The sequence below is a fragment of the Opisthorchis viverrini genome, assembly GCF_000715545.1.
Source record: "Opisthorchis viverrini unplaced genomic scaffold opera_v5_133, whole genome shotgun sequence".
Classification (NCBI taxonomy): domain Eukaryota; kingdom Metazoa; phylum Platyhelminthes; class Trematoda; order Opisthorchiida; family Opisthorchiidae; genus Opisthorchis; species Opisthorchis viverrini.
Window position 1 is genome coordinate 433,484 of NW_008751791.1, and position 24,688 is coordinate 458,171.

Here is a 24,688-nt window from a genome sequence, read left to right on the forward strand (position 1 = left end):
ATATATATATATATATATATATATATATATATAAACTGCAGTAATTTCATTCTACATTGGTTTTCAGCCATTGTGTTGAGAGTAATTTTCTACTGGCATTAAATTCAGAACATCATGCAAGCTGTCCACTGAATTTATCATGGGTGTTTATTTGTTACGACAGTTGTAGTTGATATGCATTCGACATGCACGATGCGTAGTGGTTAGAATTTTAATGTCCCCTTTTTGATTAATAAACACATATAAGCTATAATCCACATACTAGCAAGCTCTTAGTCGACCTGAATCGATTTTGCTATAGTGCTTCTATCCTGTTTACTAGTGGTGAACGAAGAAGTGGCTTGCACTTACAGATATATCCAAATGAGCACCACATACCTTGTAAACAAATAGGCTGGATGGGTTTTCTGGCTAATAATCCGGGTTGGTGCTAGACGGAGGAGAGCGTTTGTGGTTCATGGTACCGTTTCGAACGCTCTTACCAACCACAGTACACACATTGTAACTAACGAGTTAGTGAACCTATAACTCAATACTATAAATGAGAAGGTAGACAATGACTATGGGAAATGAATCGTCTGGCTCAGATGCTTTTGTGAACAAAGGACTGCAGTTTTCTCTTGTTTATATAGTGACTCATCATGAGCAAATATTTCAATCAGCATGCATCGAAAATAAAAACTGCGATAGGACGGCATACGAGAATTGATGCTCAAACGGATCAGACAGGTCATTTTTATTTCAGGATGACAGATTTCAGCTAGCAAAACATGTTTGGCTGTTGCCACATGAAGTTGCCGTCTCAATAAAGTTATTAGAAAATGGCACGAGATGGCCAAAAGAGATCCCTTACACGGGTAGGGTAGAAATAGAAAGGAAAACGTACGATTAGTGGAACAAACCACCGAAACTGCGCTAAGCTTTTGTGAATAATATACCTTCAACGGTAGCCATTTTGGCACACTACTCCATGGCAAAAGCAAACAGAACCAAAGACGTGCTAGTGTGAACTGGATTCATTAAATGAGTCACCGTTGTCGCTGGTCATGTTTAAAATGAAGTTTGAATGCAATACAGTGTAACCCAATGGTGTTGCACCGTCCGGGGAGTGATGTGGAATAAATAGAAAAGATACACTAATTGCGGACACACCGTGAAGACAGTTTAGTTTCTTCTCGTAGTTGCTCATGAGTCTGAGTGAAGAGCTTATTGACTGGCCCCAATACAGCTTGTATTTACTTTAAACTACTGCTAAAAACTGATACTTGAGTGATCATTAGCATTGATTGGTATTATTTTAGCGCCAGTTAATTCATCTTCATGTCGGCCAAGCCGGAGTCCAAACTGCGAATGCGCTTTGGGAGCTATACTGCTTAGAACATCAGATTCAGCCAGACGGACGACAAATAGCTAGCGCGTTCGATCAACTCCAAGCTAAAATTAATGCCGCAAAAGCTCAGGGATTGCCACGTTTGGATCTCGAAGATTTGAATGTGACTAACTTGGAAGCTCCGGAAATTAAAGATGAACTAAACAAAATCCTTCCCAATGAAGGACGAACGAACACACAGGCTGCTTCGCAGGCACGAGACTTCGACAACGGTGCTTATGAGACGTTGTTCGCAACGACCCCAAGTGGCCAGTTTGTTCCGAGAGCCATACTTGTGGACTCAGAACCATCTGTCATTGGTGAGTTTCACATGTATTCAATGACCAGCATGAACAATCAGCAGGACCAACACTAAAGTATTGTTGGACTTTGGTTTTTGTTCACACCTTGCCAATCGTTCGTGCCTTAAAGGCTAATTGTCTCCATAGTTTTCGGAAATTTATTAATAATCTCTTGGTATTCACATTGCAAGGCTTGCGCAAGTGACTGTGCCTTCTAGTTTGATTCTTCAAACAATTTCGTAAGACCACTGCAGAATAACCCAGCAATTCCAACAAGTATTTTCACTATTTGTCTAACTATTTCCGACGTCCCGAAATATGAGTTTTAAGACCATTTTTTTGTCGCTATTGGCACAAAAATAAGCTGTTTAGGCCGTAGTCAGACTGTTTCGGTTTCAGTTGAGATACTGAAATGCCTGAAATGACTATGTAGCGGTTTAATCTTTATTGCGAATCATCAGCAGAGCTCACGAAATTCTAGGGAGTTTCAAACTGACGACCTCCAACCTGGCGGTTGAAGGCTAGATCGTCTAAGTTTTACGTCTGTTGGGTCCTTTGTCAAAGCCCATTCGTTACTGTTGGTCCAGAATGCATTATTCGCCTCTTCTTGCAGTGATTTCGGAACGCTTAATATTTCGACGACCAATTACAATTGTGATGTAGTAACCAATTCTAAAGGAATGCTCAAGTAGAGCACTGAGATTGTAGTCTTTCAGGTATTCATTGGCCACTCTTTGCTTGGAACAAAGATGTTCATCCTGCACTAACATAGAAAATGCTGGAATCTTGGAATATGCAAGGACCTTTATGTGTATGCGATACAAAGCATCCAAGCTGTATTCTTAAGTTTTTCTGCCATACGTTTTCTGGAAATCTCCAATGACTGCCTATGGATGGAAAAAAGAACCAAAGGAAATCAGAAACTACTTTGTGGATATTTGAAATGGCAACTTATTCGAACTAGGAGGTAACTCTGGGGACGTCTTTGTGGACTTCTTTCCCGTTTGTTCGTTTTAAACGCTAAAAAGCCTCTTTGGAGGGTAATGCGGCAGAACGAGGGATAGCTGCGTTGTGTTATTGTTTGGTTTCTGTTCGAAGTAGTCGCAGATCTTCGAGAAATACACTCGTTTGCAAATCAGTTTGGTTTTCACGAGGGAATCAACTGAATCTCTCGCTTATGATAGTCGCAGATATGCTCGCGATTGACAATCTAGGTGTCATGAAGTCTCTAAAGGAGTGACATTTCCTTCTTTACAGAGGATTTACCTAGCAATTAACGCCATGTGAGTCAAATGACAGTAAAAAATGACGGTTTAAAGATGCTTTTATTCGGAAAATATAAACAATAGGACACAGTGTTTCATAACAAAATGCGTTTTAAACATATATAAGCAACTATAATGATTGTACGTGGATAGACGGGTCATCAAAACATTACTAAGCTCGCGCAGCAATGTATTTAGCAACGCCCCCACGTGTGATTAATTTCAATGGTCTGTTTGAGGCCAGGCGCAAGAGAAATAACAAGGATTTTATGTTATATTACTGAGCCCGAATTAAGTAACTCATCGATGAATCCGTAGGTAGTCACAAACACACTAATTTCTGTGAAAGGACCACATGAGTGCACCGCAAGTCAGTGAGTGTGCTTACAAATTCGGTTAAAAGCTGACTATGAATTTTCGACTGACTACTCTGAAACGACTGGCTGACAGTGTTCTTCTACGTTATGACCCCTTCTCGGAGAAAAGTCTGTCTTAGTTACCTTTCACTATCTTGGAACTTGATCAACTCGTTAGGATGACAGCCATCATAGGCTCGTGTGAAACTAGTTTTCCCATTCAGACAGTTGACAGCACGCACCGCCTTATCTATGTAAAATAACGTTACGAAAAGCATGTTCTTCTAGTTGCCTGTTGTGGAGCTGGAAGATTGCGGATATATTCCAGATTCAATGCGTCGAATTACCCGTAATTGTATATTATCTGAACACTTACTGAACAGGACATCAAGTCGGTAGGCTGCTGTTTCACTGTTTCTTACATAAAAATTGAAAGCGAGGACGTGCTTAATCCATGGGTGTCCAATTTCGTGTAAACTGTCCAGTCTCAGAGACAAGTAAGCTGCTGCCAATGGAGCGCTTGTAGATTCCGTCCGCTTCAATAGTGTCTAGTTTTGTCTTATGGCGATCCCCGGAAAAATTTCAGTTAATGTTGAGTCTAAAGTAATGTTCTTATCTACTCTCTCGAGGTGTTTTAAAACAGACTGCAAATTCTGCGTGGACAAAAGAATAAGTTTGCTGAAGTTATCTCTTGGAAGTGGGATGGGAAACTCATGGGCAGCTACAAAATCACGTGTGACTGTATAATCCTCCAAAAAGGAAAACTGACAAAGAAGAGTGGACGCAGTTGAATGTAATGGCTTTTGAATCAGTGATGGGACGTGCATTTAAATAATTACTTTAGATGGGCTTCTTGCAAATTTATTCTCGGAAAATAGGTCCACTACCCGGTAGGGTTTTAAAGCAGAGCTTTCCGGTTTATGAAATTTAGATGGTCACTTCATTTGATATGTCTCAACTGTCCACTAAATCTCGGTAAACATATAAGTAAGCAATGTTTCAGGTTTCCTGGTGATTTGTTTTCCATATAACATATCATTAGTCAGACGCGTATCCACCTTATGATAGGATGATATCCATCTACCATTCCCCTAAATCTGCCTTTCTCGAATATAAAGGCTCAAATTTAGTCATCATGTAGTGTTTCTACAGCCATTAAGAGTATTCATGGAGCAACTAGGTGAGCTTTATTGCGGTATCATATGAGAAACCACTCCGACTTCTCTATAAAGCGACTTAATCAAGGCCAAACTAAATGTATGCCTATATTTATCCCATCAGCCTACATGTAATTACTCCTACAAAACATTTTCAAGATATAGGTAGCTGTCCCTCTGAAATAAGGCAGCTGCTACGATAGGATGAAATTTTTCTGTTCTAGATCACAATAGAGTTGAATTACACCACTGCAGATCGAAATCACAGTATCCACTGGTTTTATTCGTTGATTCACGATTGTTCGAATCCAGCTTCCAGCAACCGAATGTGACATAGTCGTATGCCAGTCCATACAATATTGTCCTGAGTAAATAATCTCTTTTTGGGGACGATTGAATCTGCAGCTGTACTTGTTCATTCATATAGTCCTCTTGGGAATATGTTCACTTTGAATCCTATTCTAAAGGAGACATCTCGGAAGCCACCAGTTTTGCTGGATACCAGAGCATAGCAACTGTTTTCTATAGAGGAGAATGTCGGTAGCTCAGGTAGCGTAGATGGTCGTTGGCTTGTTGCATGCAACCAAATTGCCCAGCTCAGCGAACAAGCCAACGACCATAGCAACTGCATTCAAACACAAGTTTGCATCATTTGTAACCTCGTTCTGGATGATTATACTAGCGATTATTGAGAGAATATGTGCCTATACTTTGCAAGCGGGTATGCGTAATCTGGAGCTAGTTCACCAGTTTGGTACATTTAATGTGATAAAAGGGTCGTGTACCGAAATAATACAGCCAAAGCTGACGTAAACCAGATGAGCAGTGGAACATTTGCTGATATGGAGTACTTAAACTACTGAACCTTGGGATGATAATTCTGTTTAGATCACACAGTAAAATGAACGTTGGTGGACATCGATCTCCTGGATCACCCTTATCTCTGCGCGAATAGTTTTTTACATGTGGTTTTTATGTTCACCCGAGGGTGCAATTTTTGGCCACAAGTAAATGTCGGTTTCTATTCCAGACGAAGTGCGCAACGGGATGTACCGGTGTTTGTACCATCCACATGATCTAATCACGCACAATGAGGACTGCTCTAATAATTTTGCAAGAGGAAACATCACGATTGGAAAGAAAATGATTGACAAGGTGAGTGACAAGATCCAAGGTGAGATATCGTTCTGTTGCGCTTAATCCACCCTACTGCTTTACACGGAATGGTTCTTGAGTAATGCGATGTATTTCAATGTTTCCTATCAGGTTGTTTACACTGTCGATTTCGAGTGGGATTTTGTTTCTCTCTCGCCATATTCACTTCAATTTCAGATCATGGAGAGAGTACGCAAAGCTGTAGAACAAACAGATCTACTTCAGGGATTTGTCGCGACCCATAGTTGTTCTGGTGGCACTGGTGGAGGTCTGACGGCATATATTTTCCAATGCCTTTCTTCTGACTATGAGAAAAATAGCATCGTACAATTGCCAATTTATCCGTCACCACAACACGCAAACACCATAGTGGAGCCATACAATACAGTTTTACACTTGGATCAAGCTGTGGATGCGGTCAAGCTCTCAACGATGATGGACAATGAAGCCATTGGTGAGGTGTGCCGTCGAAATCTGATGCACCGCCAACCAACATTCCACACACTTAACCAAGTAATCGCTCTTCTGACAAGTTCCTTACTATCGCCTATTCGTTATCCTGGTTGTCTTACTGCTGGCCTTCCGGAATTGGAAACAAACCTGGTACCGTTTCCTCGGATACACTTCCCAATCTTGAGGCACGCACCATTTCTACACTACTCACATTCAACCCATCAGCCTACGATTGATCAGCTGGTTCAGAATGTGTTTAGTTCAGCCGGTCAAACTGTCAAATGTGATCTGAATAGAGGAAAGTTTATGGCCTGCGTGCTTTCATTTCGAGGTCTTGTAGGTCCTCGACTGGTTAACAGTGCGCTTACTCGTGTCAAGGCAACTCCACATTATGAATTCGTTGACTGGTGCCCCACAGGTGTGAAGGTCAATTTAGTAGCACAACCGCCAATTTTCATGGCTTACGACTCACACATGGCTCCTACAGACTGTTCCGTGACTATGCTGGCCAACACGACTGCTATCCGGAGTGTTTGGAGTACGGTGGGTGCGAAATTCGATATGATGTTCAGTAGACGTTGTTTCGTTCACTGGTTTCTAAATGAAGGATTAGAAGAAGCGGAACTTCAAGAAGCCAGAGAAACTCTTGCTTCGATTGAAAACGACTACAGGGAGATCAATTTATCCGGAGATAAGAACCGGAACTTTGCATCTACCCTCAGCAAACCCGTACTGAAGAGGCATAAGCGTGCTGGTTGGAGAACTTCGAAAACGGAGGACAATGTATCCAGTTTGTCTCCGTCTGATTCTGCAATGGATGATAGTAGTATCTTTGAACCTGCTCGAAGGATTAGGGAGAAAGGGGAAAATGCGGACTGCAGTTTGGAGTTCTTGAAGGATTTGTCCCAAACAAATCGACTTAAAAGGGAACGTTGGACTGTTGTGAAGTAAAAGGTACTGTGTATCACTTAGTTCGAATAGAATACCAAGTCGAATGTGGGAATGACTTGACACAGCATCTTCAGATACATCTTTTATCTCTACATATTTCTATGCTTTGCTCTATACGAAATTGGTCTTTGTGGACAGCTGGGATTTTACGTTTCTGTGCAATCGCTTATTTGCACGAAGCCTGTCATATTTGTTTTTAACCCAATTGAGACAGTTGAGTTCGTTTTTAGCTTATTTTTAACGGCTTCGGGAGGCACTTGAATGCGAAGGACTCTTCATAAAGCTCAGTTGGCTTCGTTTAATGAGTATAACGGAAGAATACTGCTACCCGCCTTATTCAAAATTAACCGGCACCCTTAAATCAGCATCCGAAAACTGTTATATACACGGAAAAACACATTTCCACCGGTTGGGCTTAGCAAACAGCTCTGAAACGATGGCTTCTCAATCGATCCATAATTTTATGATTGACGCTTTTTCTCCGTTCAAAGTTCTCGGCCTTATTCAGTGCGACGGTCTGCTAGTGGCAAAGGGGCAATCTTTCTCAGATAAGTATTCACACCATGATTTAATTTGAACTAGTGCCAGGAATACTTTTCCAGCCAAGTCGTATAACATAAGCTCAAACAAATTTAATTTAACTTTTGGGGCAAACAAACAAATCAATCTTTATCCACAATTTCCAGGACTGATTAGCGCACTGCCTGAATGTCCTACACTGGCTGGTGATAAATAAGTCTGCAAACTACGAGCAGAAATCACCTTTCCTGTCCTTCAAAAAAGTATGGAATCATCAGATGAAAAACGAAATGCGTGCCGAAAATGTATTTGGGGCGAACTGTTTTAACTTAGCCTCTAATAAGTTATTTTGAATTAATTATGGAGCTGGACTACTTGAATGGGCCCATGGTCTCACCTGGTAGGTAAGCTGAGAATGTCTTCATCTAATCGACCGAGCGGAGGCTCTCAACCAAGGAGCTGTTAGTCACAATATCTGCTAAGGGAGAAAACCAACTTAACCCACTAAATGAAGAAGCTATTCAAAGCAGCCCACCGCTCGTCAAACTTTTGGTTATTCTCCTGAGGTTAGTGTGATCGAGATTCGTGTCTTGTCATTAGTTTCTTGTAATGAAGTCCGTTACAAGCCGGCCGCTCCTCAATGCTGGCTGTATTGTGAACTCCCTTAATTGGCTTGTGGTGTTTTACTATCGGAATGGTGGTTTCAAGTGCAGAATTTTCCGAATACACAATACTTACTTACTTTTGCTCTTGAGTGCTTAGGGATGGATTTATTTCGGTTGTTGATTCACGCGATTGTCCTGCAACTACCCTGGATTTTGTGCTTTATGTCCGCATGCATTGATAACCATTTGATGACCATCTTTCAATGCAACGGAACAAGATAAAACCTCATCAGTGGGATGTTTTTGGAAGCAAGCGAACACAATCAACTTCCATTAGCAAAGTGGATGGTGACGTCGTAATAGAATGGGTTAATTCAGCTAAACTGAAAGTGCTAATTCTGATGCACTGAACATGCATAAGTGAAGCATGCTCGTTTGATTAGTGTAGAACCAGGAAGTATTCACGTTCGTTCTTACCATGGGACATGGATTTTGAGTTCTCAGGCAAGAAGGTAAGGCCATATCATACCACTAATTCATCCGGTTAGCGCCGGTTGTATCAAACCGTCTGGCTAGCCGAAGTCTACAAATTCAGGTACAACACAAGGAATACATTTACAGTAATCATGCTACTTGGTGATGGTCACCGAAATGATGTTCTGACCAATGGAGTTTGTTTTAATTGATAGGCTAATCTAGTTTTGGCACTTCTTAGCTTCAAGTAAATCTTACTGCATGAAACCAAAACATCGAGTTTCCTCCGAGAAATACAGTTTATCGGTTACGACTACTGCACCACCACCACCACCATGTGGAGCAGCCCGTGGGATGTGGCAGTGGAGTAGTTACATACATACTATTTTGCTTGTATACGGGCGTAATTAATTCATCAAGCAGTACGGCGCTAGATCATGTGTCAACAGAAAGGAAAAAAGATGCTTGTGTGAAGAGTCCTTGAGGTGTCTTCTTTAGCGTTGGAGAACGCGCGACAATAGTCCCATCACTAGTGGTAAACATGCTTACCTCCCTGGTTTCAGGCCTCGACAGACTGAGAATAATTTCACTCCATGTTCTGGCTGACCCAGCTACAGCAATGAAAAGGGTCGGTTTTATTGCGATAGCAAAATAACAAAACAGGAGCAATGTGGCTCTAAATTACAACGGTTGGTGTTTTAAAGCGCAAGTTTTATCAATTATATGGCCGGTTTTTGGATACTTGTTCTCAATGGAGTCGGTCTGCAGCTACTCCAAGGTCACATCATGAATGTACATACGTACATGCATAATTACGTACTTACGTACTTACTTCACTTTTTTCCTCATCTCGAACGTTGAAGTGATTCGGGTTTTCCACAAAACTCAGTATGTGAACTTTTGTGCGTTCCCTTACCTTCTTTCGAAGATTCGGTCCGCGTTTCATTTCTCAATCTAACCACTTGTTAGCTAACTATGTCGATTTCGTTGCTTCGAATCGGGGGACCACACTATTGATGCTTCAACACAAGTACCAATCACGGAGATAAACGTTTGGAATGTTTCACCGTAGGTTAATCTTATTTTCGTGTTAAACTTCTTGGCAAACATGCGTATGATCTGGCGCAGTAACTTGCTCGAGTGGCACTAGGATATGAGGAACAAGATCACACGCCGCGATGATGCACTCCTCTTTAACATAATCAGTGACGGCGGTCTTCCAAGCCACTGTGGCTTAACTGCATTACAAACACTTTTAAAGTGTGACTAGGTCTCGAGGACACTTCTATGGAAAGCTGTGCTAAATTGATCAAAATTATGCCCCAATTTTGCAGTAACTTCTGCTGTGCGAGATGAAAACTCAAAAGTATCATGTTAGGGCTTAACCCATTGAAATTTATTAGCGGCATTTATCTCAAAATTTCCTGAAGAGATATGAACCCACCACCCTCTGGATGTTTGTTGAGGTTAATGTTTTGCTTAGGCGGAGGCAGTTTGCATCAGTAAATCTCCAAAAGTAAAGCACCAAAGGAATGAGCTTGATGTTAAATGATGTAGCCTTTCCATAAAATCCCATAATATTCGATGCAGCATTTTCCTTAATGAAAATACTGCGAGATTTCTGGCATTGTCAGGCAATTTTACGGCTGAAGATTCGAACTTCATTACTGCAACTCAGGATCAACTCCTGTGTGGAAAGTCTACTTTGTAATTAAAACGTCTGACATACCTTTTTCACACTTCCATGATGAGATGAACCAGATAAACTACTAAACAAACTATCACAAGCAGGACTGAATCTCATCCAAATTGGTTTAGTGCGGGTGAAGTCTGAGAGATAACTGATCCTGCTCTCCCACAAAAATGAGCAGCTCCGCTAGACCGTGTCTTGGTTGACACATCCTTTCCTCTTGGTAAAAAACCGGCACAAGCTAACATGGGCTGTCTTAAGTGACACCAAAATACAGTGATCCATTCGAATACAAAAAAAACTAGTCTTGAAAATGAGAAAAGTCTGGGAGAATATAGGCTACGCTCTCCTGATGACGTTCCGATAAATTAAATACTGATGCGTGAGTGATTGCATAACAGTTGACGCTTACACGACCGCACCTATCCTGATAAATGCCTTGTGGGCTTCGTTGAGTGAATCGAGGCCAATGAAGGAAAAGCTTTAGGACAAACTTTGGTTTTGCACTCCAACACATCAGCAGTTCTATGGTTGATTCCACATACGCAAGACGGGTGCATTAGTAGCGCCCACCGCACTACAATCTACCAAGTCAGTATCGTATAAATGTTGATTAAAAAGTTTACGGAAACCTCTTTCCCAAGGCAAAAGTTTAAGATGTATTGAACCCGTATTGAGCTCTATTTAAGCCACTATAGCATGAGCCGACTGATAGGGAAGACACTCGTTTTCTTTTGCCGGTGGAGCTTCTTTGGAGATCTTGTGATTATAGAAACTGTAAGCTTTGCAGTCCTTTGACACACGTGTGCACCACTTTCACAAAATTAACAGGAACAGCTCGCAATTGACACATAGTTTATGAGCAGTAGTGGTAGTAGAGGATAGTGGTTCTCCAAACGATGGAAGTTCACGACAACGGCTGTCAATGTAAGCACTGTATAAAGATAAAATATCTAGGCATAAATCTAGTGAGCAAGTCAAATTGTTCCTACGTATCTTTGCTAGATTTACTACTTTTTAAGTGTGTGGTGCACCATGAGACTGTACACACAATACTAAATGACAGGTTGGCATACGGGTGAAAGGAAGGCCTTCGCTGCGGAGTCACTTATGAGAAAATGCCAACTGATCAGTTACAGACTATTGAACAGGGAAGCAAAACTCTCATTTGCATCTTATTCACAAAAACTGAATATCCATCTTCACTTGAACGCGGCCTCCTGAACTTCCCTGAATATTGACTGACTGTTGCCCGAATCCAAGCAAATGCTTCAGAGCGACTTCACAAATTCCGCAGCAGATTTCCCTTTTCAAGAGACGCAAAGCGAATTTACAAGAAAAAAATACTACTCACATGCCTCCCCCATCAGTAGAATCACCGTTACACGGGTACTAATCGTTGGAACTAGCAATCGGGTCAAATTCGTATTCGGCATTGAATTTCTTCAGTTAAACTCCGTTGCATCTGTATGTCTGCACCGCCAGTCATCCTTATTCGTACTAATGTAGCTGGTCAGTAGCGTGTGTTTATTTACTCATGCTGGTAGTTCAGACAGTATAGCAGCATGGCGGTTATGTGACAGTGCTTTTGGAGGGGGAAGACCAAGCTAACTAGATGCGGAATTACCAGAACTTGGATAAAGTTGTCCACTTGAAATTATGGGTTACATTGGTGAATTCATGTGTGACATTGTGACCTGGCTGCAAGTTTGACGTGCTGCTCGGGCTTGAGTGCAGCAATGGTCTGGAGCTTCGTTCTGCAAGGTGCGACCATCCCACGAAGGTCAGAGGGGAGCAGTCAAACCAAGAGAAACGAGACCCCATACTACGTGCTACGTATCGGTCAGGGGGGAGATTCGTACTGTCCTCTGCGATCGGAGTATGAAGGTAGTAAGGTGCTTCTGTCAGGCGACCATCATGTCCATATTCATGTTAGGAGCTATGTATCATCATCATCATCATCATCATCATTATCATCATCATCATCATCATCGACAGGATGACATCAGTGTTCAACACCGATGCTTCACTGCCGTACAACCATGACTTATTTGAAAGCCTTACTGTAAAGGAAAGAATAAAGTTGGACGGGTAAGGGACTTAGTGCTAGCTTAACACAATCATTCCGAGGTGCCTACACCTCCAGACATTCACTCAGGCAATCTGGATAGAAACTGACAACAAGAACGCCTCTGACATCGGTTGGCAGCCATATCTTGTAGGAGCTATGCTGCCTTCCCCCAAGGAAGGATGGCCCTAAAACTGCCCACTTTGATCGACCAATAGTTGACCACTATCACCGGCACATAATTCAAAATGGTCGAAATACTTTTAGGACCAAAGAGTCCGATGCTGCTGTCCGATGCGCAGCTGTGTTAGAAGTGAGGTAGTGATGCTTACTCCCTGCTTCCGCGGACGAGTCCAGCCCACTGCAGCCAAGTGGGTCAGTGAGTCAGGGGGACCAAGTGTGTCACTGGCTCCGGGAAGTGTTTTCACAGAAAACCCCACTTCCTGGTGCCTTGCGGTTTGGACTTTTGATTCAGAGGCTAGAGGCAAGTTCCCCGAACAAAACTCTACACACACTGCCTTGGGGGTCAGATTTTTGAGTGGGGTACTTTAATTAGGCACCCTTCCTTGGTCTGCGCAACCGGGAGGTACCATCTGCCCGCAGAGTTCTGCGTCTACCAATGACCCTACCCAGCCTAGAATACGGGTCATTTGATTGTCAGTTATCTTGCCGAAATGTCTTGTGCACCCCACTGTGTATTAACAATAAACAAAATAACACCTGAATCAAAGACGTCCTTTCTCCCTATAAGCTTTTAATGTCCATATCCTGGGTAAAACTGACAAAAGGCAGTGCTCACTGAAACCCTATGCTCCCATAAAAGTGAGCTCCCATATGGGCTTTCATGTGAGCTCCTTGGAATCACATCTGGGTGTATTTGATTCGGATTTGATGCTCACTGCAAAGACAACGGAGAGCGACTTCTCAAGTTGTGCGCTGATCATGAACCGCTTCTAGCCAGGACGAACTTTCAGCTTAAACGTTCGCATCACGCAACCTGACAGACACCAATTGCAAATCAACCGTTGACTCGATGGCCATCAGCCACCGGTGGAAAGCCACATCTCAGTATTGCCGTTCCTTCTGAAACACAACTTTATACCGATCACACCATGGTGGGTGTACGTTTTACGGTTTGTTTCTCTTCAGGCCGTCGCAAAGCAGCAAGAGGCGTACCAATCCACCATCTTTGAAGAACTACCATAGCTCAGCGTTATCGACCTGAGCTTGCTCAACATCACTCCTCAAAAAGGGCATGCGAAGACTGTGTCAAAACCATCGTGGCATCATTTTGGTAGCTGTTGTATCAAAAGTGCTCCCTGTGCTTGAACACAGGAAGAAACTGATTCATGAAATCCATGCTGGGTTCCATCCTGGAAGAGGGTGTATCGACCACGTTTTCACCCTCCGACAGATTTTAAAACAGTGACACTGTTTTCTGCAGGCAAAAATGTGGTCTTCCTCGACTTCAAAGCTGCCTTTGATTCTGTGAACCGTCAGGTATCCCTTGAGCGCAGTTGTCCCTCATAAATTCTTGACCCTCTTAAAGGTTCTGTACGGCAACTCTCGTGGCCGTGTGTTCTGCGGGAAGCTGTCCTCTGAGTTCTCGACAGCAACTGGTGTCAGTCAAGGCTGTTTACTCTCACCATTCCTCTTCAAACTCTTCGTTTATACCACTATAGAAGACTCGCCAGCGGCCTACGTTTTTTTGTGGGTCGAAGTGCTCCTGAGGCATTCGTTCCAAGATATGGAGTACGTAGTCCACATAGCTCATTCTGGATCTGATGCCATCGTTATGCAAACAGTATTAAATAATGTAAATAATTTTGCTTCACGGTTTGGTATGCGCTTCACATTTGCAAAATGTAAAGTGGTGGGGCAAAACTGGATGGACTCTAACCCGAGCCGACTGAGGTAGTAGACAAATTTGTCTACCTGGGCAGTCGCATCAGTCCCAGTTGTCTCCCGAATAATGATATTTTTATCCGGATTAGAAAGACAAGAGCAGGTTTCGTGGACCTAAATCAACTGTTGCGTAGGCATAACCAGTTTATCCGTCAAGGATCGATTTAACAATATTGTGTTGAGCTCCATATTATTATACGGGTCATAAATCTGGCCGCTGCGCGGCAAGAATGTCGAAGGAACCTCAGCGTCTGACCACCGGTATCTTTGGGACATTGCCGGAGTCTGGTGTGAACACCGGATCAGTAATGCTGAATCGCGTCGAATGGATTTTAGAAGAAAATCTCGCCCAGGTTAGGTGAACTGGTCACTTTTAACAGGTTCGGCTGGCTTGACAGGGTGCTCCGTATGCCACTCGACCGAATACTTAGAGGAGATCTTTTCACACAATCACGTAAAGTGTGGAAACGAGCAAGAGGTCAAATAATGACTTGGCAGCGAAGTGTGAAAGCCACTACCAGCAAACTCAACTGCACTGGTCGTTGCCGTCTTCTCGGGTGTGGACCCCGAGATCAAACATATCAGTGGTTAGAGACATTATCAGACATGGCCCAGTATCGCCCTCAATGCTGCACGTGCATCCAAGCTATTGTCTTCAATACATAGCACTTCTCTCAGTCTCCTCACCTAAAAGTCCACTGAAAACCTTGTACCTACGCGTCAGTTATATCAGCTACCTCTTTCAATGCGCAGATATCTACCCTACCTCCCCAAATCATCGGTGAACAGAACAGCGGCAGCTATAACCACTAGAGGGTAAGTACGCGGAGTTTGCAGCTGATGATGATGATGAGCTTATTGGCTGTAGATCAGGTGGTGGTTAATCGGTTTGCCACTCACTGAGCTCGGCGAACAGACCAACTGCCATCTGATCAACAGACAACGGGAAAAGTTACCCTTTTGAGCGATCTCTTCTAGGAGGCTTTCAAAGACAATTTTAGTATCTTTTTGGAAATGCTGACCAAGCCTTTCAGTCTTACTAAGTCTGCGGGCTATCAGTTCTAATTTTTCCTGCTATGCACCCTAGTTGTTGACCCCACATGCGAATCGAAGGCAATAAGTTGTTCTTTGTCCTATTTTTTGACTGCTCATGCTTAGCGTGAATTACGGCTGTCCATTATAATGCTGTTTTGCTTCTCTGTCGCCAGTTCCCTGCGTTTTTGTTACCGCCTGAGGTATACTAACTCTCTTGTTAGTGGTATTATTATTTATTCACCTATCTGTGTTTGCTTGCGATTTCTGTCAACCTTACCCATTTTCGAGTATCTGCTTTGACGTAAAAGCAGGTCGCTCTTTGACCAAACTTAGAAGACGGGCGAGTTATCCGTTGCCCTAAATTAATTACTTCGGAAACTCTATTTTTGTATTACCTTTGTATTGCATCTTACCTGATGGTGCTCATTTGTATTTTGTTTTAAACGGGCTCAAGCGCGCATTTTGTTTTGACACATGGCATGCCATACTTCATTACGCAGTCAGCTAAAGACTGCGGCTACACGTGTGTAAAACTCACCAAATACCCGTTTTTCAGACAGGTCCCTTTAGCTCCCTAAGTTCTGATAGTCTTCTGCTCAGTTACCTCTGCATACGACCTATTTACACTGCCTGATCGCCCATCTTTGTAATTTGGGGTATCACTTCATACTTATTATTACTTCCAGAAAACCCTGCTGCCTTAATGTCCCTTCTTCCACTCCTACCGATTGAGCCTTTGACGAATTTACGTCCTACTCTATTCAAAATGTTTACCAACCTATTTACCCATAGAACTAGCTGTCAATGCAGCATCTGTTACTCTATTCTGTGTGTTCTTACTATTCCTACTGAATGCGAACTGTGTATAGTCCGATAGTTCTAATCGTCATGTGGGACACTTCACCATCTTGATCCTACAATAGTGTACTAATGGTTTGAATGTTCAGTGTGCACTGTTTGACTACTGGCTGATCCAGTCATATCCATTGTAAATTCCATCTTCATCGTTTTAATGTTGCTCTTTCTAGTCAATCCGTAATCTGCCAATAACTATGGCCTGCGGACTTATGAGCACTGGAATAACGGCATCGGGAGTTTGACGGCACACCAATCAACGAGGCTTCAGTGTAAATAAACTGTGCGACTTATCAGTAATATGTACCACAACTGTCCTGACAATCAATAGATGATGTGTGGACGTTATCAATGTCAGAAACCCCATTAAGTCCACTAAGCGAGGCAGGCAAAGAAGAAACATACCGTGTTGAGGGTGTTGATACCCCAAATAGTACCTCTGGAGATAGCGGACATTTCGAATTGCACGATCGGTCTGGCAGCAAGGATCCTCAAAGTCTCTGGAGAAGTTATCTAGAGTTTGTACAGTTCAGCTTGGGATTTTCCGCCAACCTTGGAACTATATGGCGTTTTCCATATGTGCTGTTGTCCAGCAGTGGAGGTAAGCCACACACGTTGTACAATGAGTATACGGAGTAGGCTGTCCAATGTTAATAGTTGACTGCGCACGTCAAGGACCTTAGCTTCAAATGCCCTACTAAATTTTAAAATATACCCGACTTAACATTTGCAAACAGATTTAGCTTTGTGACAGACTCACCTGGAACCCAGCTTATTCTCTCGTTTATGATGTTTCTAAGCAAGTGAATATGCTGCACCAGACCGCCTCATGTTTTAGTTGGTACGAAATTCGAGATATCGCGATAAATGTTCAGACGTAATACATTTTAAACGAGAGATTCAGCTGGGTTCAAGGTGAGTCTATCGCAAGGGCAAAGTTGTTTGCAAATGAGTATATATTCCGTGGATTTCGTGCAATTTGTGTTCAAGTAAAACCTAGGGTTGACGGAAACTCGGGGAATCGCGTCTACCTGATCAGCTACAAGAAGGGCGGAACCGGTTGTGAGCTGTCGAAGTATTTTCAGCAACCTTATGAGTGGTGTATCATGTCTATATCCGACTACGGGTTTTCGAAAGACTCAACAAAGTGAAGTGTAATTAAAAAACTCAACAGTTAAGGGCACTTGCCACTAACCTGTCTCTTGTGATGTTAGGCACCATTTTGTGGCTTACGCTGGGAGTGAGAATGCCTATTCCAACTACTGAGTAAACTTTTGACGGGAAGGTTTTAGTTTAAAAGGAACAAGTTGTTTATAAGGTTGCCGAAAACTCATTGAGAGCCCAAGACCAGTTTCATCTTTAGGAGAGATGCACAGTGCTGACAATGCCCAACAAGGATGATGGAGCTATGCAGTGCTTCTCAGCTTTTCAGCAATGAATGGCTTCATAGACATGGCGAAATCTCTACTGAAACTTAACAAACCTCTTCATGTCAACACGAGTCGGATGTTCTACTTGTTAGTTCCTGTGTCTTCATTGATATAAGGTGCAGCAGACGAGCGGTTGAGCTGGTTGTTCAGTTTCTGGGATCAAACGTCGAAGGCATCCAATAGACAACTCATTTTACAACCGACATAGGTTAGCAGTATGATTATTTGGATGCATACACATAATAACTGGTAGCACTACAAATAAGCCTGTTCTTCAGCTATCATCTGATGACTATGGATATTATACAACTCAATCAATGTTACGATTCATAAATATCGAGTGGATAAGTTACTTTGGCATTCTAGGATGCGGCTGCTAAGACAGCATATAATGGAAATTTGTACTGACTGAGTTCCCTTCCACAGCTTGACACGTTTCATTTTTTATGTGCACCATATTTACCCAAGAGTATGCGTGTTTCAATCGAAATCCTAGTGGAAAAAGTTTTAGTCAACAGCTGATCGGCCATATTAAGTCAAAATAACCAAAAGGTGTGAAAACATTGAAAGGAGCTTAACAAAATTATGGGATCACTTTATGTTATACTTGAGTAAAGAGACAGTAGAAAAATTGCCACAAGAGGTTCTCAACATCGGTTCACAAATGTTTTCAGGTCTGTACTAAGTGCTTGTATGCTTTTCGTTTCGCGCTTTATGGCAACTACAAGCTCAGTTCATGCTTCACAGACTTTCGTATTATTGCAGCCCTGCTTATTGGTTTGCTCATGGGTTACCAGTAGGGATCAGAGCTTTGAGCCACCCATCTCAGTGCTTCCCAGTGAATCTTTGGCAGCCTTCAAAAGTTTTCACTGACCTTATTACCAGTATGTTATGTCGGGAAAATATACACTGGTATCTAGAATATTATGCCAATAGAACATAAACTGGTCTTCATACGGCACACTTAACTGAGCAGTATCATAGGAGATGGATGCAGCTAGGAGTCAGTTGACTCTGCCGTTAAAACCAGCTTAAGTTGCAGATGAGGGTACTTTGTCCTAACTGGCCCTCTTTAAATACGATCAGCACCCTTTTGGACCACTGTAAACAAGTCTGACCCCTCTCTTGATTACTTTTACGGCTTCTATAAGGTTTTCAGCACCCATATAGATCAAAGGTCACAAACGACGAAGATACCCTTCTTTGGACTGAATACTCCATTGCCAAAATAAACTGCACGCAGAAAGCAAAACTTACAAATGCTTACAAGCCCAGCTTTGCGCTCATCGGGGTTGCTGACATCAGGTCGTTTGGACTGTAATTGTTGGTATCAACCCATGGTCACATCTCTGCATTCAGTGCCTAGCGGTGCTTGTGCTATTGAGACGGAGCACATTCGCGGTCAGTTCACGGTGGATGGAAACTTTACGATTCACTTTGGCGAATTTCGGTGTACGTGCATCAACCAAGAAGTTCAGATTGGCTCAGTGAGAGATTAGTTGGGGTTTAGAAACCAAGATGCAAGGTACAAACATGAAACGCAATATTCAGATTCCACACTTATTCTAACCATGATTACCGTCTTCCGAGCACGGAAAGATGGGGCACCTGGGGATTTGTTGTTTTTTTGTTTTTGCCCATTTGTTAGTAGGTCGCTGCTGTCTGATAGGTTGTACGAGCAAATGCCAGAATTTTCGGTGCACTTTAGACTTTTTCTGAGTAGATCCGCGTATCAGTGCACTTAACCTTGTCATGACTAGTAATTTTAGTGAAGCGCAGAAGTTATTATAGGTGTTTGTTTTTAGTAAATTCATAAAAAACAGGGATTTTAAGGTACAAAAACTATGCGCACAGAAAATGCGGTCTGATAACTAACTTCTATCGAACGGGGAGCCAGCTTTTTGCACCAAGCTACGTAGGAACTATTGGTGAAGTAATCTTTGGGTTTGGCCGAAATCCAGAAGTTGAGATTATCTTAAACAAAAGCTCAAATCGCTTTCGGCAAGCTGACAGTGTCATTATAAGCACCTCAGTGTATTCTGACCAAGAAAACCGTCAGAATATCCGTCATTCGGCTGTATCCAAGAGCATACTTCAAGGACGGAAATGAGAGCTACAAATCATTCTCAAGGATTTATGAGGCTAGATAGATCACAAGCCTCATGCAACAATCAGCGTGGAATTCCATTCTTCAAAATTCTATCAGGAATAATTGAATGCTCACGCTGATCATAGCTTAAATTACGCGGCTGGTTGTGGATTAACATGTTCTCTGTTCCACAATACTGACTTTTCAAAAACTTACCTGTTATGGATCCTTTCGGTGCCGTAAATACGCATGCCCCCGATTGGGCGGTGCGGACAAAATCGGTCTTTGATGGAGCTATCCATCATAGAAGATCTGAAAATAACTACCCAACTGGAAAAAGGAGTTTACTAAGCCACTCGTGGAATCAAAGTGAGCAAACAAAGCTTTTGGGTCACGACGATTTGAGACTTGGAGTTACAATGTATGCGGTTGTGCACGATATCCGTACGTCTACCGTGATTGATACGGTTAAGGATGTACACGACAATAGCATACGAATGAGAAAGGTGGCTGTGGATAAGCGATTGGGCAAGTTGGAAACGTGAATCGAGTGCTGTTAGTGAAATGCCCTTTGGAAGAACCGGAGGTAGTTTGTTTAATCTAAAGTTTGCTTTTTTGCGTTTGCTCCCAGAATGCTGTGAGTGGCCATTTTTCAAGTTGGACGTTTTATTCCCAGTGCAAATTGGGCTAGTTTTTGCAAACATCTTTTGTCAGTAGCCAACTTGAAAACATGAGTGTGCTGGGGAAGCACTTTGTAGTTGATTATTTTGCAGTACAATCACCGGACGTCACTTCTAATCCTTTTGTCGTTTTTTTACTTCAAAGGTGCCTTTCTGATCGCCTACTTTGTATGTCTCCTTCTTATTGGAATGCCGTTGTTCTTTTTGGAATCGGTGATTGGACAAACTTCTGGCCTTAGTGCCACCCGGGTGTTTACTATGGTTCCCATTTTTCAAGGTGAGTGCAGCTGTCGTACATGACATGACAAGACAGGAGATCTCCTGGCTTTTTGATTATTCAACGAAAAATGTTGAAATAAATGACGTTATGTGGGATACAAACAGCATTTACATGTTTGGTATATGGTAGCGTGATTTTAAATACCCACAAAATTACCTCTGTAAATTTGTATCTAGTTTGCTTTGCATTATCCGAAAGTCCAGTTTTCTTGGACTACTTTTTATTTTGTGTAGGTAAGTACCCTGCAAGTTTTAAGAAAATGGTGAAAGGCCGCCAGCATTATTTTTTTTGAATTAAAGTCAATATACCGCCTGATATCTGGTACACTACACCTCTTATCCAATGGGAGTACTTGTGGATTATAGTTTATCGCTTCTCTGTACCGTAAAAACTTGTGACTACCGTTACATACAACTAACTCTCATCCCGAGCGTTATTATCATCCAAAAGCATTCCATAATTTTTATACGGCAAGTTTTATTTCAGTTTGCATTTGGACAAGCCTCATAAAGACTTTGCTGATCTAGCAACTGCAGACTAGGTTACTGAGCAAACTGAGACCAATTCCAAGGGAAAACCACTACCTGTATTCACACCCAAGGGGTTGTTTTCCTTCAAAATTCACGGCTGTGATGAAAAATGCCAAGAATTTGATTACAACCATCCATAAATATGAAATCTTTGGATGCGGTATCCCGAAAGATGCAGGGAGAAATAGCTTGCTTAGTGACTGAAGCTGCTGGAAGCGAGAAGAAACCATAGGTGATTCGTATTCCATTTCACGAACCTGAGAACAGGGTTTCTCTGCAGCAATGCAAAAGGCACCAAGTATCTCTCGATATAAATTGATTGAATTGGAGGTCTATCCATGTAAGGTTTAGCAACCTATGTAAAATCTTCATTGGCCGTTAGAAAACCATATAGTTTAGAGCATAAGTTGGACTGCTTCTCTCAAAAGGCTAGCTGCGTTCGTCTTAATGATACAGCAGATTACTCAAGTGATTAATCTACTCAGATTATGATGATGAACCAGTAAACACTCCCATGCAAAAGTGTGTACACATTTGAAACTTCATCATCACCGTATTTCCAGTTCACAAGTTGTATTACAGTCCTTGTTACACGAATAATTCATATTGTTTCTGATTTCAGGTATCGGGTTCTGCATGATGGCCTCGTGCTCTGTTATTTCTATTTACTATAGTGTGATAATGACCTGGACAATCTACTATTTTGGGATGTCGTTCCAATGGTATGTGCCGTGGAGCACTTGTGGAAATTCGTGGAATACGAAAGACTGTTGTGTCTACAACGATATTGATGTAAGTTACTCTTATGTTTGTAGAATCCGCAGAATTAAACATGGGTTGGGTAAATCCGGGTGACATAGTAATTAAAACCCCCGCTAAGGGTCACTTGATGGTAAAAGAGAAGCCTAGTTTTTGGCCTGAGCCGGTAAGTCTGTCAAAACAGAGCAAAACTGTAAGGAAAAATAGAAGCCCATTCCAAACCAGAAAAGTTCATTTCACGTCAGTAGATGATCTCATGCTTACTCACGGATTACGTGTTGGATTTAATAACTTGTCACATGGTTGGTCACCGTAGGGTAGACTCCAGTGTCATTAGCTTTTCATTTGGTGTAAAAAAACTGGACGCCGAAGTTTTGGAACACATTTTAAGGTGCCTTCTCACGATAGCTGAACATCAGATCAGAGATGGTCTGCCCGTTGATACAGGCTCTTCAATAGACATTGTGGGGGGGGGGGTTCGTAGATATTATGAAACTGTACATGACAATGCAAAACCGATTTAATAGACTAACTATACGACTGCAAAATGGGAAGTTTAGGCTCCAAACGACCGCAAATTTGGAGTCTTTCTCTAATAGGAAGCCAAGTTACACTTATATAACAAAGACGGCTACTCTAAACACCTGTTCTGAGCTCTCAGAACTCCTAAAGAACTCATCAAACAATTTCAATACTAACCTGGGGAAGTAATGTAGCTCATTTGCATGACAAGTGGCTGGTTTATAATGCCTGAGCTTGTCAACCTTGCATCTTCGGCAAATTAACACAATCATAAATCCTGGTACATGTGAAGCAGAAGAGGGGGAATTTTCGGGGTACCTGAAATTAATCAATATTTTAAGCTGACACTCTAAAAAGTACGATTCGCCATGGGTTTGGTGGGTGTGAGAGGATCACTTGGGTAATAATCGGGTTCACGAATTAAACGCATAGATTTCTCTACTTTTTTCACTTCAAGCTGGACAAAACAAGATTTGCTGACGCAGTCTACTGATTTATATAAAGTGGAATATGGAGGTCAATTCTACGTCGGGTTCTGCACATTAGCGAAAAAGTTTTGGAATGAGTATTCCTAATGAAATATGGTGCAACTCACGTTCCCAGGATGTTTGCTCCATTATGGCGTGTTTGTCATAGATGTGTATTTCTTTTCTGACCAGTCAATTGCTCTGAGGCTGGCGCTGGTGATTCTAGGACTACGCTGACGCTGCAAGTACGTACAGTGGCAATACATATGAGTAAATGGAATACTCCTAATTCCTTCAGTCATTTGAGGCTATTCACATGGGTATGCGGAAGTCCACTAAGTAGTATGTGGAATAGCTGACACTTGCCTCAAGTTGTTGCCAGTCACAACACCCAATAAACTCACCCGAGCTACCAGTGTAACGGTGATACTACTGATCGGGAGGCACGCGAGTAGTATGTGTTGTTCGTAGAATTTCGCTTTGCGTTGATTGAAAAACAGAATTCTGTTGTGGAATTCGTGGGGCCACTTTGTAACATTTGCTTCTATTTGACCGATGAATGATTGGAGGCAATGAATCGCCAGGAAGACTCGTTTGGAAGAAGATCTGCGTCCAGTTTTTGTAACTAAGATGCAGATTAGAGTTTTGCTGCCTGTCCAACGGTCTGTAACCGGTTAATTGGCATTTCTGGGTAAATAACACCGCAGCAAAGGGCTTCTTCCTTTCATTTGGTGCCGTGACCAGGATAAGGATGGAGATCCCGTGGCCGCAACCCTTTGAGGGTGGGGATGTTCGGACCTTCCTGGAGGACTTTGAGGAGGTGGCGGAGGCTGCCGGGGTAAGTTGGCAGCGCTGGAGACCCTCCTCAAGGGCCGCGCGAAGGCGGCCCTGGATGCGGCCAGAAGAGGCCCTCGGAAGATGGACTGGACCGTCGCGAAGGAAGTCCGTAAAGCGGAGTTCGACACGCCGGCCGACCGCCAGGAGGCTAGGAGGTGGTTCAAGACGGCCAGGATGGTACCCGGATCGGATCCGACCGTGTTCTTCGCCGGCCTGCAGCAATTGTTGGATCGCGCTTTGCCGACGCTGGAAGGAGTGTCGCGACACCAGTTTCTGTCGGATCAGTTCGTCGAAGGTGTGCAGCCCGCGCTCGGTACCCAGTTGCGGTTGGCACGAGCAACTGGCCAGTTGAGTGTGGGGGGAGCTGGTGCATCTGGCCCGGGAGCTTCTCAAGAAACCACTGGCCACGTTGCAGTCGCAGGAGAACAGGGATGCTGCATCAGTGGAGGAACTGCAGACCAGGGTGGACCAACTCACCGAACAGCTGGCAGCCGTGAAGACGGAATCGCGGAGACACGCTCGAACCAGCCGGTGCTACATGTGTGGCAAGCCTGGCCACTGGAAGAATTAGTGTCCCCGTAACCGATCGCTTGTACACAATAAAACTTTAGAGTACTCCTCTTTTCCTGGGTGGGTCGCGATTAGCGCACTGACACAAGCTATCGCACAAGCCATTGTCGAGTAGACGGGAAGAAGAAGTTATGTTTGATTGATACCGGAGCAGGCGTATCGCTGAGGCAAAGAGGGAACCAAGCTGAACACAGACCGTGCGCGCTAGCCGTGAGAGCTGTTGGCGGATATCGATTGAAGATTGACGGACTGTCAACGCACTCGATACGCCTAGGCGACAAGTCCGTGCAGCACGCGTTCCTGATCAGCCCAGACGTAGAGCAGACAACATTAGGAGCTGATTTCCATAAGAGCACAGATGCCGT

General features: G+C 42.9%; 3 protein-coding genes across 3 annotated transcripts in view; 2 read left to right on the forward strand and 1 right to left on the reverse strand.

The window, feature by feature from the left end:
* The window catches only part of T265_06490 (hypothetical protein), a gene marked incomplete at both ends in the record, with an annotated part of 17,349 nt that extends 10,140 nt beyond the window's left edge, over positions 1-7,209 (forward strand). Inside the window, 3 exons of the mRNA XM_009171764.1 lie at positions 1,302-1,689; positions 5,480-5,604; positions 5,782-7,209. Of these exons, the coding sequence (XP_009170028.1) occupies positions 1,302-1,689; positions 5,480-5,604; positions 5,782-7,008 (1,740 nt within the window). The remainder of the gene's footprint in view (positions 1-1,301; positions 1,690-5,479; positions 5,605-5,781) is intronic.
* Positions 1-19,980, reverse strand: part of T265_06491 (hypothetical protein) — a gene marked incomplete at both ends in the record, with an annotated part of 36,974 nt that extends 16,994 nt beyond the window's left edge. Inside the window, one exon of the mRNA XM_009171765.1 lies at positions 19,895-19,980. Within this exon, the coding sequence (XP_009170029.1) occupies positions 19,895-19,980 (86 nt within the window). The remainder of the gene's footprint in view (positions 1-19,894) is intronic.
* On the forward strand, positions 16,511-21,960 carry T265_14044 (hypothetical protein; the record flags this gene model as incomplete). Its single annotated transcript, XM_009171792.1, has 3 exons — positions 16,511-16,760; positions 20,504-20,635; positions 21,791-21,960. Coding segments are annotated over 3 exons (552 nt in total), but the record flags the coding sequence as incomplete, so codon positions are not given.
* Positions 21,961-24,688: the final 2,728 nt, after the last annotated feature.